Raw genomic sequence first — 16679 nt, 5'->3', positions numbered from 1 at the left:
GGGGGGGTGGGGAGTGTGGGTCTCGGGGGTGGGGAGTGTGGGTCTCGGGGGTGGGGAGTGTGGGTCTCTGGGGGGTAGGGAGCAAGGGTCTGGGGGAGTTGGGGTGTGTGGGTCTCGGGGGGTGGGGGCTAGGGGGTGTGTGGGTCTCACAGGTTGGGGAGTGTGGGTCTCGGGGGGTAGGGAGCATGGGTCTGGGGGAGTTAGGGTGTGTGGGTCTCGGGGGTGGGGAGTGGGGGCTAGGGGGTGTGTGGGTCTCGGGGGAGTGGGGAGTGTGGGTCTGGGGGATGGGGAGTGGGGGCTAGGGGGTGTGTGGGTCTCGGGTTGGGGAGTGTGGGTCTGGGGGGTGGGGAGTGTTGGACTGGGGGGTGGGGAGTGTGGGTCTGGGGTTTGTGGGTCTCGGGTGCTGGGGGGTATGGGTCTCTGGGGGGTGGGGAGTGTGGGTCTGGGGGGTGAGGCGAGTGTGGGTCTCGGGGGGTGGGGAGTGTGGGTCTCGGAGGGGTGGGGAGTGTGGGTCTCGGTGGGTGTGGGTCTCGGATGGGTGGGGAGTGTGGGTCTCGGTGGGTGTGGGTCTGGGGGTTGGGTAGTGTGGGTCTCGCGATGTGTGGGGAGTGTGGGTCTCGAGTTGGGGAGTTTGGGTCTCGGGTGTGGGTCGTGGGGAGTGTGGGTCTCGGAGGTGGGGAGTGAGGTTCTGGGGGAGTTGGGGTGTGTGGGTCTGGGGGAGTGGGGGCTCAGGGGTGTGTGGGTCTGGTGGGGAGTGGGTCGTGTGGGTCTGGTGTGTGTGGGTCTCACGGGGATGGGGAGTGGGTCAGGGAGGTGTGTGGATCTGGTGGGCGATGGTGAGGGGAGAGGAGTTACATTCTCACTGTATCTTGTACAGGTTGGACATGGTGATGTATGATTGGTCAGATGTGGTAAGAGGGCATCCCTCAGCTAATGTAGATCCCAGACCTGTCCCTTGATCCAGTTGATCAATGCAAGATTGCCCAGTGCCCTGACCACTGAGCCTCTGCCCCCCACAGGCTGTGCCATGGTTGTAGCTGTGCTCAGGTGTGGTTTTCCTCACTGTGCTCTGACCCTTGGGTCCTGGGACAAGGTCATGGTGAGAGTCAGGCAGCCCCTCACCCTCGGGGTCTCTCTTGGTCAGCCTCAGATCCTGTGGACTGTCCGCCCCGTCCTGGCCCGCACACTTCCCTCCTTGCCAGCTGGTGTCCCCGATGTCTCCTGGTGCTCTGTCTGTCATCAGCAACTCCCTCTCTGGTGCGGTGTTCAAATCACTGTCCCCCATCAAACACTCCCAGGATAAGGGACAGCACGGGGTTAGGTACAGAGTAAAGCTCTCCACTGTTCCCATCCAACACTCCCAGGACAGGGACAGCACAGGGTTAGAAACAGAGTAAAGCTCTCTCTACACTGACCCCATCAAACACTCCCAGGACAAGGACAGCACAGGGTTAGATACTGAGTAAAGCTCCCGCTACACTGTCCCCCATCAAACACTCCCAGGATAAGGGACAGCACGGGGTTAGGTACAGAGTAAAGCTCTCTCTACACTGTTCCCATCAAACACTCCCAGAACAGGGACAGCACAGGGTTAGATACAGAGTAAAGCTCTCTCTACACTGTCCCCCATCAAACACTTCCAGGATAAGGGACAGCACGGGGTTAAATACAGAGTAAAACACCTCTTTACATTGCCTCCTATCACACACTCCCAGCTCTGTATACTAAGCCTACCTTGTTTGGTTTCATGTAGAGCTTGTCCAGTGTAAATTTTGGGTTTGGAATTTTGGGCCAGATGTGTGGCTTGATCCTGGAAGGAAAACATTTGAATAAATTAATTGTACACAGTCAGAGCGCAGTGGACAATCTGAGGTGGGTTATTCCCTGTTACCAGGATATTCCCCATGTCCTAACACACTACCTCCAACAGGATAGCTGCATGTGCATTTAGTTTGTAGAGGGATTGTAAAAAATCATGGTGTGATGTATTTGGGGGCAGAGAGATTGAGCAATGTGGAATTTCATTTGAAGGTTGGTGGATCAACAGGAGCAGAAGGAGCCAATTGGTCCATTGAGCCATTCCACTAGTCAATGAGATTGTAGCTGGTCTGCACCAGGCTCCTGTCCAGCCCCAAGAACACTCAGCTCCCTTGACAACCAGTAACTTGTCTGAAATAGTCTGGGTAAAGACAATGACCCAGTGTCCACTGCTGTCTGATGGAGACAATACCCCAGTGTAACACTTCAGAGAGAAAATAATATTATCCTCAACTCCATTGTGGATGGGAGACTTTTGGTCTTAAACTATCTCCCATAGTTCAGGTCTCCGGCTCCTGGTGTGTAGTCTGTCAGGCCCCGTCACACTCTGATATGCTTCAATAAGATCACCTCTCATTCTTCAAATGGCCAATGCAATCAGGCTGAACCTCTCCAACTTTTTCTAATAAGATCATCCCTTCATCCCAGGAATGAGGTGAGTGAAACTCCTCTGAACCACTTTGATGCTACACAGATACAGACTCGAGTAAGTGACAGGAAACCGAGAGGTGATGGTAAATTGATGTTTTGTTTGAGCTGGAGTTCCCTGGGGGTTATTGTGGGGTAGCCTTGCCTTCCCTGATATACAGCAATGACCTCGATTCCCAGGCCATTCTGTGGGCAGCATTCTGCTATCCCTTTTGTCTATCATGCTCATTACCTCCTCAAAAATTCAAATCCAATGGTGGAGAAGGCTCTGGGGACCGAATGGCTGAATGTAAGACAGTCAGGAACAGGAGGAAGCCATTCAGTCCCTCCGGCCTGCTCCACCGTCCAATAGGATCATGGCTGATCCGACATTCCTCACACCCACTTTCCTGCTCTTCCCCCTTGACCCAGTGACTGATCCAGAATCTCTCTCAGCCTTAAATATACCCGAGGACTCTGCCCCCACAGCTCTCTCTGTGACAAGGAGTTCCAAAGACTCCCAACCCTCTGAGAGAAGGAATTCCTCCCCATCTCAGTCTGACATTGGTGTCCCTTTATTCAGAGACTGTACCCTCTGGTCCCAGACTCTCCCCTGAGGGGGAACACTCTCTCAGCATTGACCCTGACAAACCCCTTAAGAATCCAGTCTGTTTCAGTGAGATCACCTCTCACTCTCTAAACCCCAGTGGGTAGAGTCCCAATCTGTTTAACCTTTGCTCCTAAGACAATCCCTTCTCTTCCCCATACTGGGATCATCAAAGTGAACCTTCTCTAAGCTGCCTCCAATGAGCTGATGTCTTTCTCTTCAATGAGGGATTAAAACTGCTGACAGTGTTCCAGACGTGCTCTCCCCAGCACCCTGTACAGTTCCAGTAAGACTTCCCTACCCTTACACTCCAACCTTCCTGAAATATGGGCCAACATTCCATTCGCCCTTCCCGATGACCTGTTGTCCCCCGTGGGTGAGCCTTCTGGGCTTTGTGTACAAGTATCCCCCAAAGCCCTTTGTGTTGCAGCTTTCTGCAGTTCCTCTTCATTTCAATAATACTTGTGCTTTTCTCCCTTCCAAACTAAACCACCTCACATTTTCCCACATTACACTCTATAAGCCAACATTTTGCTCACTAACCCATCAATATCTCTTTGTAAACTCAATGTATCCCTGCTCCCCATCTGCCTATCCATCGATTTTTATGTCAATTGCTAATTTGGTTACAGTACATTTGCCTCCTTCCTTCAAGTGGTTAATGTGTAATGGAGACAGTAATGGTGACAGCACAGATTCCTGTGGACCCCCACTGATTACAGGACACCAACCTGAACAGGAAGCCTGTATCCCCACTCACTGTTTCCTGCCCATTAACCGATGCTCTATCCGCGTCGATATCCCACCTCCCACACCATGGGCTCTTATGCCTTCACTGTTTGTGACGTACCTTGTTGAACGCCTTCTAGAAGTCCAAATATAACCTGCTGGTTCCCCTCTATCTATTCTGATTGAAACTATGATAAATTAGTCAGACACAATTTCCCTTTCATGAAGCCAGGCTGCCTCTACATGATTACATTCGGATTTTCGAAATGTTCTGCTATTACTCCCTTAATGATTGATTCCAATATGTTTCTAACAACAGATATTAGGCTCCTTGGCCTATGGATACCTTTTTTTTTGCCTCTCTCCCCTATATTAGTAGTTCACCAATCCTTTGGTACTTCTACAGAATCTAAGGATTTTTGGAACACTATAACTAATGCATCCAGTATCTCTGTAGCTACCCCTTTTATGATCCTAGGATGCAAGTGACCAGGGCCAGGGGAATTATCTGCCTTTAAGGTACGGAGCAGAAGGTTTAAAGGAGATTTCAGGAAAGCAATGGAAGCTGAGAGTCTGTAAATGCCTCGGTCTGTCTAAACACCTTATGATCTACATGCTCTTGTTTGCTATAATCTGCCAATACTGCTCACAAAACAAAGCTTTTCATTATACTTCATATAATAAATCAAATCAAGTTTCCCCAAATGGTAGTGGGTATCTGGAGCTTGTCACCTGAAAAGATGTTAGAAGCAGGAACCGTCAAAACATTGAGGAAGTATTTAAATGGGCACTTCAAATACTACGCAGGCAAGACCATGGGTCAGGTGAGGATAAGTGGGATTCGATAGATGGATGTTTGATGACCAGCATGATGGGCCAAAGGACCTCTTTCTGTGCTGTAGAAACTTTATGACTGCATTTTGCATGTTGCATTTTGGAAAGGCAAATCAGAGCAGGACTTATACACTTAATGGTAAGGTCTTGGGAAGTGTTGCTGAACTAAGAGACCTTGGAGTGCAGGTTCATAGTTCCTTGAAAGTGGAGTTGCAGGTAGATAGGATAGTGAAGAAGGTGTTTGGTATGCTTTCCTTTATTGGTCAGAGTATTGAGTACAGGAGTTGGGAGGTCATGTTGCAGCTGTACAGGACATTGGTTAGGCCACTGTTGGAATATTGCGTGCAATTCTGGTCTCCTTCCTATCGGAAAGATGTTGTGAAACTTGAAAGGGTTCAGAGAAGATTTACAAGAATGTTGCCAGGGTTGGAGGATTTGAGCTAAAGGGAGAGGCTGAACAGGCTGGGGCTGTTTTCCCTGGAGCATCGGAGGCTGAGGGGTGACCTTATAGAGGTTTATAAAATTATGAGGGGCATGGATAGGGTAAATAGACAGGATCATCTTTTCCCTGGGGTGAGGGAGTCCAGACCTAGAGGGCATAGGATTAAGGTGAGAGGGGAAGGATATAAAAAAGACCTAGGTGGCAAGTTTTTCACACAGTGGGTGGTACGTGTATGAAATGAGCTGCCAGAGGAAGTAGTGGAGGCTGGTACAATTGCAACATTTAAAATACATCTGGCTGGGTATATGAATAGGAAGGGTTTGGAGGGATATGGGCCGCGTGCTGGCAAATGGGATATCTGGTCGGCATGGATAAGTTGGACCAAAAGGTCTGTTTCCGTGCTGTACGTCTCTACGATGCTATGACTCCTAAGTATTCAAAATCGTTCAGCAGAACCTTCTTTCAAGCTCTACCATGAGAGTTTCCTGCTCTTTTCAGTTCTTCTCAGATTGCAGTTAAATGTAACCATTGGCACACAGTATGCATGACATAGCATGTACCACGTTTCCCCTATTTAGTAGCTTCTGAATTTATGCAACCTTAAACTAGAGATCCACATTCATTTTCAAATGTACCTTTCCCCTGAGATTAGATTAGATTCCCTACAGTGCAATAACAGGCCCTTCAGCCCAACAAATCCACACCGACCCTCCGAAGAGCAACCCACCCAGATCCATTTCCCTCTGACTAATGCACCCAACTCTACGGGCAATTTAGCATGGCCAATTCACCTAACCTGCACATCTTTGGACGGTGGGAGGAAACCGGAGCACCCGGAGGAAACCCACGCAGACACGGGGAGAATGTGCAAACTCCACACAGGCGGTCACCTGAGGCTGGAATCGAACCTGGGTCCATGGTGCTGTGAGGCAGCAGTGCTAACCACTGAGCCACCATGCTGCCTCATTTGGTTTTGAGTATTCCTGTTTGCAGTTAGCTGAGTATTATTTTTTGACAGGCTTCAAGCTGACATTTTTATTTGCAGCCTCTTTCTCCTTGATCTTGCTGGTCCTTACTTCGTCCAATAGAAACATCTTCCCTCCCGAGGAGCTTCCTCATTCGCACTAAACCTGGACCCCTGCCTTCCCAGGGACCACGCTGGAGCCTGGCCAAGCCTAAGGTAAGAACCCACCAGTGACTCTGCTTCTTCATTTCCCAACCACTCACTGATTCTCCAATCACAGATTGTATCTCTCCTGGTATGCTGCTGATTGGCATCCTATCAAGCCTATCAGCAGAGAGTGTAGGACAAAACCAGCCAGTGATTGGAGGAGCAGATTTTCCCCAATGCTGCTCTCTTGTGTGTGGGGATTTGGGGGAAGAATTGGGGATAAGGGTGGGTGTGAGGTGAAGGCTTTGGGTCGGTGTAGAGTGGAGGATATGGGTGGGCATGGAAAGGGAGATATGGATATGTGTGATGGGGGGAATATATTTGGATATGGAGTAGGGAACATGGTAGGGAGTGAACTCATGAATATTGGGTCTTTGGAGGGGATTAAATGGGCAAGTAGAGTCAATGATTATGGAATCACAACAGCGTTGAATCAGACTATTTGATCAATCAAGTCTACACCAACTAGCTGACGATCAATCCACTGCCCCAACCCTATCCCTGTAAGCCTGCATTCCCCATGGCTAACCCACCTAACTTACACATCCCTGAACATTGGGCAATTTCATGGCCAGTCCACCCTAACCTGCACATCTTTGGACTGTAGGAAGAAGCCCACACAGACACGGGGAGAATGTGCAAACTCCACACAGACAGTCACCCGAGGCTGGAATCGAACCCGGGTCCCTGGCACTGTGAGGCAACAGTGCTAACCACTGAGCCACTGTGTCATCCAATGATAGGGGGAGAGTATACACAGTGTGGGGAGCTAGGGTCAGTGATGGGGGAGGAGGGTACACGGGGCTGTGGAAGGGGGATTGCTTGTGGCACAGTTTATGTTTCTGTGTAGTAAAAGCTCTTGAATTGCACTGACCTGTTTTCCCAGCACAGTACACTGAGGCCGATTACAATGATGAGAAGCAGGGTCAGTAAGGACATGGTTAACTTGATACCTGTAGCCAAAAGCCAAAATATAAAGACATATCAGAGTAATGGCATTCCATTGAGGCATTCTGCCTGTTTCACTGTCCCCTTGTGCAGTGTGCATTTGGTTTGTTTGTATTGACCCAGTACAATCTCAGAGGTCTGCAGGCCAGGGTCATTCAGTCTGTCGGATGAGTTGATTGTAGTGTGGGACTGACACCAACAGAGTGCATTGTCCAGGCTGGGTTTACCCGCCCTGTCACAGGGTTCAGATTGCCTCCTTAGGACTGGAATGAGATTACAGGAAGTGGGGAAGGATTCTGCTGACATTGTCCAGCTGTCTGCCGGCAACATCAGCAGGACTCTGCTGACAGCGTTGGAGAAAGCTCAGCATGAAATTAAAAAGCACAACTTCAAAGGTAATAATCTCGAGATTACTCCTTGGGTCATGAACACATTGTCATATAGTCAGACAGCGCAGAGACAGACCCTTCTCATCCATGCTAACCAGGTTTCCCAAACTAATCTAGTCCCGTGTACCCATGTTCAACTCATATCCCTCTAAACCCTGGATTAGTGGTGCTGGAAGAGCACAGCAGTTCAGGCAGCATCCAACGAGCAGCGAAATCGACGTTTCAGGCAAAAGCCCTTCATCAGGAATTCCCTATGAAGGGCTTTTGCCCGAAACGTTGATTTCGCTGCTCGTTGGATGCTGCCTGAACTGCTGTGCTCTTCCAGCACCACTAATCCAGTATTTGGTTTTCAGCATCTGCAGTCATTGTTTTTACCTTTTTCCCTCTAAACCCTTCCTATTCATTTACCCATCCCGATGCCGTTTAAATGCTGCAATTGTACCAGCCTCCACTACTTCCTCTGGCAGCTCATTCCATAAAAGCACCACCCTGTGTAAAAAAGTTGCCCCTCAGGTCCCTTTTATATCTTTCCCTTCTCACCTTAAACCTATATCCTTTAGTTTTGGGACTCCCCTTCCCTCGAGAAAAGACCTTGTCAATTCACCCTATCCACGCCCCTCATGATTTGATAAACTTGTGTAAGGTCACCCCTCAGCCTCCTACACACAGCACAACGTGACACCCCTTTGCCTATACTCAATGCTCTGACCATTGAAGGCAAGCATCCCAAACGCCGCCTTCAGAATTACCAAACAAAAGTCAAGGGAAGAAAACAAGAGGCTGAAGGGATCAGGTTTAAGATGCACAACTAAACCTGTATTGGGACAAATTAATGATGAATGAGCATCTACTAATTGTATTTGATGCTTTGAACTGACTCCAGCCCTCTAGACAATAGTATAACAGACACACCACCTAATGTCCCTACCAATCCCACATCATTTGGTTTTAAAATGATTTGATTGTGAATATGCTAAATAGCTGAGGAGCCACAGCCCCTGGGATAAACAATTTCAAACATTCACACCTTCAGAATTCATATCCTTAAACTTGTGATGAAAGCCATTTTCTGTACCTGGGAAGATATTTTTGTGCAAAGTAACATTCAATGCACGAAACGAAATTCAGTTGTGCCCAGTGATTGGGTGATGCAGGGGATCATTCCAAGGTTTTCTGTAGGTCACTCAGAAGAGTAGGCGGGGTCACTGAAAGGATTTTCAGTCTCAAAAGGGTTACGGTAGGGTTGAAGAAAGAGATGGAGGTAGTCTCCATGCTCTGAGTGCCGATTTTTGGCTGTCCTACAGGGAAGGTATCCAGCAATTGGAAAGCTGTGCACAGTTAGAGTGAACGCATGATGAATTTGCAAAGCTGTGTGAATGTATGGCTCAGAGATCAGTATGAGAGAATTGAGTTCCAATTCATTGGGTACTGGCTCCAGGACTAGGGAAAAATGAAGGTTATACCAGTGGGGCATTGCCTGAGCTGGAAACAGAGACCTACAAAATAATATCACCGGCATGTTCAAACAGGCTTAAAATAAGCAAGTGGTGGGGTGGGTTCACATGAAGAGACATTTGAAACCATGTCCCAGAACATCACCTGAGTCTCTCTGGATCATTAGTCTAGTGATAAACCCAGAAGAGCATCCTCATTCTCAGGTCACCATGTCCCCACCTTCCTGCACCAGGTTCATCTGATTACGTGTAAGGTGTCTCCATTAAGTCAAAGTAAAGTGGAATAGTTTGCAAAGGGAATGCAACTGAACAAATCTCTCAGCTCCGTATGTGGTCAGCTTATTGAGGAGACATCAGGTCAAACTCAAGCTTATTCACAGTAAATTGTAAGTGAGAAAAGACACACTTTGTTAAAGATTCTTATTTGCTCTCATCAGGACAATTCACAAGAATACCAGTTCAAGAGGAAAATCAAGGCTTTGGTGTGTGAAAGGAGCCTGCTGATTGGTTGGCCAGTGGACTCTGATTGGTATACAGGGTGGCACAGAAAAAGCAGCCATTGATGCTGATTGACAGTTAACAGCCAAGTTTTATTTACATTTTAAACCCCACCGGAAGATTCCGATTGGTTAGGGCATTTCCCTAAGAAATGAAACAGTGAATGGTTACAATTGAAATTGGTGAGTTTAACACCACCCCCTGCAAGTTCCCCTCCAAGCCCCTCCCCATCCTGATTAGGAAATATATCACCGTTCCTTCAGTGTCCCGGGGTCAGAATCCTGGAATTCCCTCCCTCAGGGCATTGTGGGTCACCCTACAGCACATGGACTGCAGTGGGTCAAGAAGGCAGCTCACCCCCACCTTCTCAAGGGGCAACTAGGGACAGGCAATAAATACTGGGCCCAGCCAGCGACACCCATGTCCCATGGAATAATCTTTAAAATTTGGAATTTAGAAAAATATGGACCTATTAAGGATAGGCAGCTTGGCTTTATGAAGGGAAGGTCTCACAAAGTTGATTGAGTTTTTTGAGGAAGTAGCAAAGATGATTGGTGGGGGCAGGGTGGTAGATATTGTCGACGTGGATTTTAGCAAGGTCCCTCATGGCAGGATGATACAGAAGGTGAAGTCACATGGGGTCCACAGTGAGCTGGTAAGATAGAGACAGAACTGGCTCTGTCATAGGAGGGTAGTAGTGGAAGGGTCTTTTTCTGACTGGAAGTCTCTGACTAGTGGTGTTCTGCAGGGATCAGTGCTGGGACCTTTGTTATTTGTTATATTTCGAAGTGATTTGGAGGAGAATGTAGGTGGTCTGATGGGTAAGTTTGTGGATGACACAAAGATTGGGGGAGCTGCAGATAGTGAGGAGGATTGTCAGAGGATACAGCGAGATATAGACAGGATGGAGACTTGGGCGGAGATAGAGTTTAATCCGGTGAAATGTGAGGTGATGCATTTTGACAGATCTAATGCAGGAGGGAACAGCAGAACCCTTAGTCGCATCAACACACAGAGGGATCTAGGCAGACAGGTTCACAGTTCCCTGAAAGTGACAGCACGAGGATAAGGTGGTCAAAAAGGCACAGGGACTTTTGCCTTCATAATCTGGGTAGAGAGTATAAAAATTGGCAAGTCATGTTGCAGCTGTACAGAACTTTAGTTAAGGCCACATTTGGAATACTGCGTACGGTTCTGGTTGCCACATTACGGATGTGGGGACTTTGGAGAGGGAACATAAATGGTTTGCCAGGATGTTGCCAGGTCTGGAGGGTGTGAGCTACATGGAGAGATGGGCAAAAACTTCAGATGAACATCAGACGCTGAGGGACAGCCTGATGGAAGGTTACAAAATTATGAGAGGCGTGGACAGAATGAGTATTCAGAGTCTCTTTCCCAGGCAAGAGATGCCCATCACTAGGGGACAGTTGAAAGGAGATGTGAGAGCCAGGTTTTTTTCCACAGAGGGTGGTATGTGCCCGGAATGTGCTGCCAGGAGGTGGGAAAGACGGATACAATCGCAATGTTTAAGTGGCACCTTGACAGAGACATGAATAAGGAATAGAGAGATACAGACCACACAAGAGGCATAAGGTTTTTAGTTTAAAAAGTCATCATGTGTTAGCCCAGTCCTGGTGTTCTTGTGCTGTACTGTTCATTGTTCTTAGTTAATTCATGGTCATCTTTCAGCTTGATTTTAATTCCAAGTTAATGATTTCAGTTTGAAAGTCACTGTGTGCTTTGGTCAGAGTCAAACACTGCTCGTTGGATGCTGCCTGGACTGCTGTGCTCTTCCAGCACCTCTAATCCAGTATTTGGTTTTCAGCATCTGCAGTCATTGTTTTTACCTTTTCCCAGAGCACCAGCCTTGGTGTTTGAGTGACTCGCTCAGTGTCATTACCCGTGTGTTCCTGTTCTCTGCTTTGTGAGGGGTGAGAGAAAGTGCTGCCAGAAGCATTAAGGTGAACTCTCACTTTCCGGACTGTTATCAGAGTGCTGTCGCTGTAAATCTGAACAGTCAGGTCAAATTGGAACACCAGTGGCCTGGTTGACTGACAGGAGCTGGATGCTCTATTTCTGGTCTGATTTCCTTTAATCTGAGTTGGCCAGAGGTTTGTCAACATTCACTGGAAAGTGTACACAGCACACCAACAGGCCATTCGAGCCATCCAGTCTATGATGGCACGTACTCTCCACATAAGGGAATAGCTCCAATCACATTCACCCCCCATTCCCAAATCTATCCAGCACCTTTTGCTCCAGTTCCTTCTCCAACTGAATCCTGAGGCAGTTTCTGTTTTAATTGTGAACATGGGGAGTGTATTGCACACCATCATACCTCTTTGCAAAGGTTTCTCCTGCTGTGTTCAAAATCTTCCCAAGTGAATCTGGTACAAACCAGTTCTCAGTCCAGACTCTCCATGCCTACAGACTCTCTGCTCCCAGCTACAACCAAACCAAAATCCTACAAATGCTGACAATCTAAAACAAACACAGAATGTGCTGGAGAAACACAGCAGACCTGGCTATATCTGTGAGAGAGAAGACTTGAAATATTAATTGTGTTTCTGTCTCCCCAGGATGTTGCTGGACTTACTGCATTTCTTTAGCAATTTCTGTTTTTATTTCTGCCTCGAGGTCTCCTGTCCCTTCAGTTTAAACATTGGTGAAGTGACCGTCAACAGTGCGTGTTCACTGTGAGGATGTGGTATCGATGTGAGTGAAGTATTTACCTGCGCTCAGTCGGTAAGCACGTTGTGGGGTTTGGAAATTCACAGTCTCACTCCATTCACTCCATATTCCCTTGAAGTACTTTTGATCAGGAATCGATCGAACCCGGATCAGATACTCGGAACTGGGAATCAGATTCTTCATCAGCAGTCTCAGGGAACAGGCAGTGACATTCATATTCTGCTGGTGAAGACAGAAGGCCGTTAGTAAGAGATACTGACCCTCACTGAGATAGAGGGCCATTAGTGTGAGATACTAACCCTCACTGAGACAGACAGAGGGCTGTTAGTGTGAGATACTGACCCTCACTGAGACAGACAGAGGGCTGTTAGTGTGAGATACTGACCCTCACTGAGACAGAGGGCTGTTAATGTGAGATACTGACCCTCACTGAGACAGACAGAGGGCTGTTAATGTGAGATACTGACCCTCACTGAGACAGAGGGCTGTTAGTGTGAGATACTGACCCTCACTGAGACAGACAGAGGGCCGTTAATGTGAAATACTGACCCTCACTGAGACAGACAGAGGGCTGTTAGTGTGAGATACTGACCCTCACTGAGACAGAGGGCTGTTAGTGTGAGATACTGACCCTCACTGAGACAGACAGAGGGCTGTTAGTGTGAGATACTGACCCTCACTGAGACAGAGGGCTGTTAATGTGAGATACTGACCCTCACTGAGACAGACAGAGGGCTGTTAATGTGAGATACTGACCCTCACTGAGACAGACAGAGGGCTGTTAGTGTGAGATACTGACCCTCACTGAGACAGACAGAGGGCCGTTAATGTGAAATACTGACCCTCACTGAGACAGACAGAGGGCTGTTAGTGTGAGATACTGACCCTCACTGAGACAGACAGAGGGCTGTTAGTGTGAGATACTGACCCTCACTGAGACAGAGGGCTGTTAACGTAAGATACTGACCCTCACTGAGACAGACAGAGGGCTGTTAATGTGAGATACTGACCCTCACTGAGACAAAGGGCTGTTAATGTGAGATACTGACCCTCACTGAGACAGACAGAGGGCTGTTAGTGTGAGATACTGACCCTCACTGAGACAGACAGAGGGCTGTTAATGTGAGATACTGACCCTCACTGAGACAGACAGAGGGCTGTTAGTGTGAGATACTGACCCTCACTGAGACAGACAGAGGGCTGTTAGTGTGAGATACTGACCCTCACTGAGACAGACAGAGGGCTGTTAATGTGAGATACTGACCCTCACTGAGACAGACAGAGGGCTGTTAGTGTGAGATACTGACCCTCACTGAGACAGACAGAGGGCTGTTAGTGTGAGATACTGACCCTCACTGAGACAGACAGAGGGCTGTTAGTGTGAGATACTGACCCTCACTGAGACAGACAGAGGGCTGTTAGTGTGAGATACTGACCCTCACTGAGACAGACAGAGGGCTGTTAGTGTGAGATACTGACCCTCACTGAGACAGACAGAGGGCTGTTAGTGTGAGATACTGACCCTCACTGAGACAGACAGAGGGCTGTTAGTGTGAGATACTGACCCTCACTGAGACAGACAGAGGGCTGTTAGTGTGAGATACTGACCCTCACTGAGACAGACAGAGGGCTGTTAATGTGAGATACTGACCCTCACTGAGACAGACAGAGGGCTGTTAATGTGAGATACTGACCCTCACTGAGACAGACAGAGGGCTGTTAATGTGAGATACTGACCCTCACTGAGACAGACAGAGGGCTGTTAATGTGAGATACTGACCCTCACTGAGACAGACAGAGGGCTGTTAGTGTGAGATACTGACCCTCACTGAGACAGACAGAGGGCTGTTAATGTGAGATACTGACCCTCACTGAGACAGACAGAGGGCTGTTAATGTGAGATACTGACCCTCACTGAGACAGACAGAGGGCTGTTAATGTGAGATACTGACCCTCACTGAGACAGACAGAGGGCTGTTAGTGTGAGATACTGACCCTCACTGAGACAGACAGAGGGCTGTTAGTGTGAGATACTGACCCTCACTGAGACAGACAGAGGGCTGTTAATGTGAGATACTGACCCTCACTGAGACAGACAGAGGGCTGTTAATGTGAGATACTGACCCTCACTGAGACAGACAGAGGGCTGTTAGTGTGAGATACTGACCCTCACTGAGACAGACAGAGGGCCGTTAATGTGAAATACTGACCCTCACTGAGACAGACAGAGGGCTGTTAGTGTGAGATACTGACCCTCACTGAGACAGACAGAGGGCTGTTAGTGTGAGATACTGACTCTCACTGAGACAGAGGGCTGTTAACGTAAGATACTGACCCTCACTGAGACAGACAGAGGGCTGTTAATGTGAGATACTGACCCTCACTGAGACAGAGGGCTGTTAATGTGAGATACTGACCCTCACTGAGACAGACAGAGGGCTGTTAGTGTGAGATACTGACCCTCACTGAGACAGACAGAGGGCTGTTAATGTGAGATACTGACCCTCACTGAGACAGACAGAGGGCTGTTAGTGTGAGATACTGACCCTCACTGAGACAGACAGAGGGCTGTTAGTGTGAGATACTGACCCTCACTGAGACAGACAGAGGGCTGTTAATGTGAGATACTGACCCTTACTGAGACAGACAGAGGGCTGTTAGTGTGAGATACTGACCCTCACTGAGACAGACAGAGGGCTGTTAGTGTGAGATACTGACCCTCACTGAGACAGACAGAGGGCTGTTCGTGTGAGATACTGACCCTCACTGAGACAGACAGAGGGCTGTTAGTGTGAGATACTGACCCTCACTGAGACAGACAGAGGGCTGTTAGTGTGAGATACTGACCCTCACTGAGACAGACAGAGGGCTGTTAGTGTGAGATACTGACCCTCACTGAGACAGACAGAGGGCTGTTAGTGTGAGATACTGACCCTCACTGAGACAGACAGAGGGCCGTTAGTGTGAGATACTGACCCTCACTGAGACAGACAGAGGGCTGTTAATGTGAGATACTGACCCTCACTGAGACAGACAGAGGGCTGTTAGTGTGAGATACTGACCCTCACTGAGACAGAGGGCTGTTAATGTGAGATACTGACCCTCACTGAGACAGACAGAGGGCTGTTAATGTGAGATACTGACCCTTACTGAGACAGACAGAGGGCTGTTAGTGTGAGATACTGACCCTCACTGAGACAGACAGAGGGCTGTTAGTGTGAGATACTGACCCTCACTGAGACAGACAGAGGGCTGTTAATGTGAGATACTGACCCTCACTGGGACAGACAGAGGGCTGTTAGTATGAGATACTGACCCTCACTGAGACAGACAGAGGACTGTTAGTGTGAGATACTGACCCTCACTGAGACAGACCAACCTGGTTGCTTCATGATTAAGGTACCTGTATGAGACTTGTCTGAGGGGCTCTACCTGCTGGAGATTCAAGCACTGAGACTGTTTCTGTGGAAAAGTGGAATTTGTACCAAATCCCCACTTGACCTTGCGAATAGCATCTCCCTCAGTTTGCTTGTTTTTAACTGTCAAAAAGTGTGGTGCTGGAAAAGCACAGCAGGTCAGGCAGCATCCGAGGCGCAGGATAATCGACACTTCGGGCAAAAACCCTTCATTACGTCTCCAGCATCTGCAGTCCTCTCTTTCTCCTCATTGTTTCTAACTGTGTCAGTTTGTTCCTCGTCTTTCACCCATTCTTCAAACCCCGAACTCTCATCCCCACCCTAAGGCAAGAGAAAGGTACTCAATGCGGTCTCTTCACTGTCTTCCTTACCACCTTCTCTCCCAATGTCTGAGACCATTCAGTCCAGTCTCTCTGCTAACCCTTTCCCAGTTCACCAGCACAAGCTTACCCCCTGCCCACTCCACCCCCTTTCCATGGTTCTATTCCCTGTTTCTCTCTCACCCCCTGCTCCTCTCTCTCTCCTCTCTCTCCCCCCTTGTCTCTCTTTGCCCTTCCTTCTTTCTCTCTTCCCCTCTTCCTTTCCTCACTCTCTCCCTCATTCTCTCTCTCTCTCCTCTCGGTTCATCCTGTTCATGAGGCCCACCAATTGTTACCCTCCCCTGTTCCCCCCTGTCCCAATACCCACCTACCCTCTCATTGGGGTTCCTCTCCCCTTTTAATCTGTGATCATGGCACCAGCCCCTACAACCACCTGGCAACCCCTTGCCCCTCCTCAACTCCCCCTGGCTCTGGCTCCAATCAGACAGGATTCAGACCCCTCCCGTCAAAGTTACAGTTCACATCCTGTGAGTGTCACGATGTGAAACATTCCTGTCTTGTCCTTCCTGACCTGTGTCACAGTGTCCATCCTGCCCACCTCTGAGCTCTCTCTCTCTCTCTCTCTCTCTCTCTGTCTCTCTCTCTCTGTCTCTCTCTCTCTCTCTGTCTCTCTCTCTCTCTCTGTCTCTCTCTCTCTCTCTGTCTCTCTCTCTCTCTCTCTCTGACCTCCAGCTC

The 16679-nt window shown here is 48.6% G+C and overlaps 1 protein-coding gene across 1 annotated transcript in view; it reads right to left on the bottom strand.

Annotated features, from left to right (window-relative positions):
* Positions 1-859: 859 nt before the first annotated feature.
* Positions 860-16679, bottom strand: part of LOC140493650 (interleukin-7 receptor subunit alpha-like) — a 42348-nt gene continuing 26528 nt past the window's right edge. The window contains exons 5-8 of the mRNA XM_072592342.1: positions 12250-12427; positions 7103-7181; positions 1735-1810; positions 860-1291 (exon numbers count right to left, since the gene is read on the bottom strand). Coding sequence (XP_072448443.1) covers positions 860-1291; positions 1735-1810; positions 7103-7181; positions 12250-12427 — 765 coding nt within the window. The remainder of the gene's footprint in view (positions 1292-1734; positions 1811-7102; positions 7182-12249; positions 12428-16679) is intronic.

The sequence above is a fragment of the Chiloscyllium punctatum genome, chromosome 2 (assembly GCF_047496795.1).
Source record: "Chiloscyllium punctatum isolate Juve2018m chromosome 2, sChiPun1.3, whole genome shotgun sequence".
Lineage (NCBI taxonomy): Eukaryota > Metazoa > Chordata > Chondrichthyes > Orectolobiformes > Hemiscylliidae > Chiloscyllium > Chiloscyllium punctatum.
The sequence above is the reverse complement of the archived record's forward strand: the minus strand, read 5'-3'. Positions and strand labels throughout refer to the sequence as shown.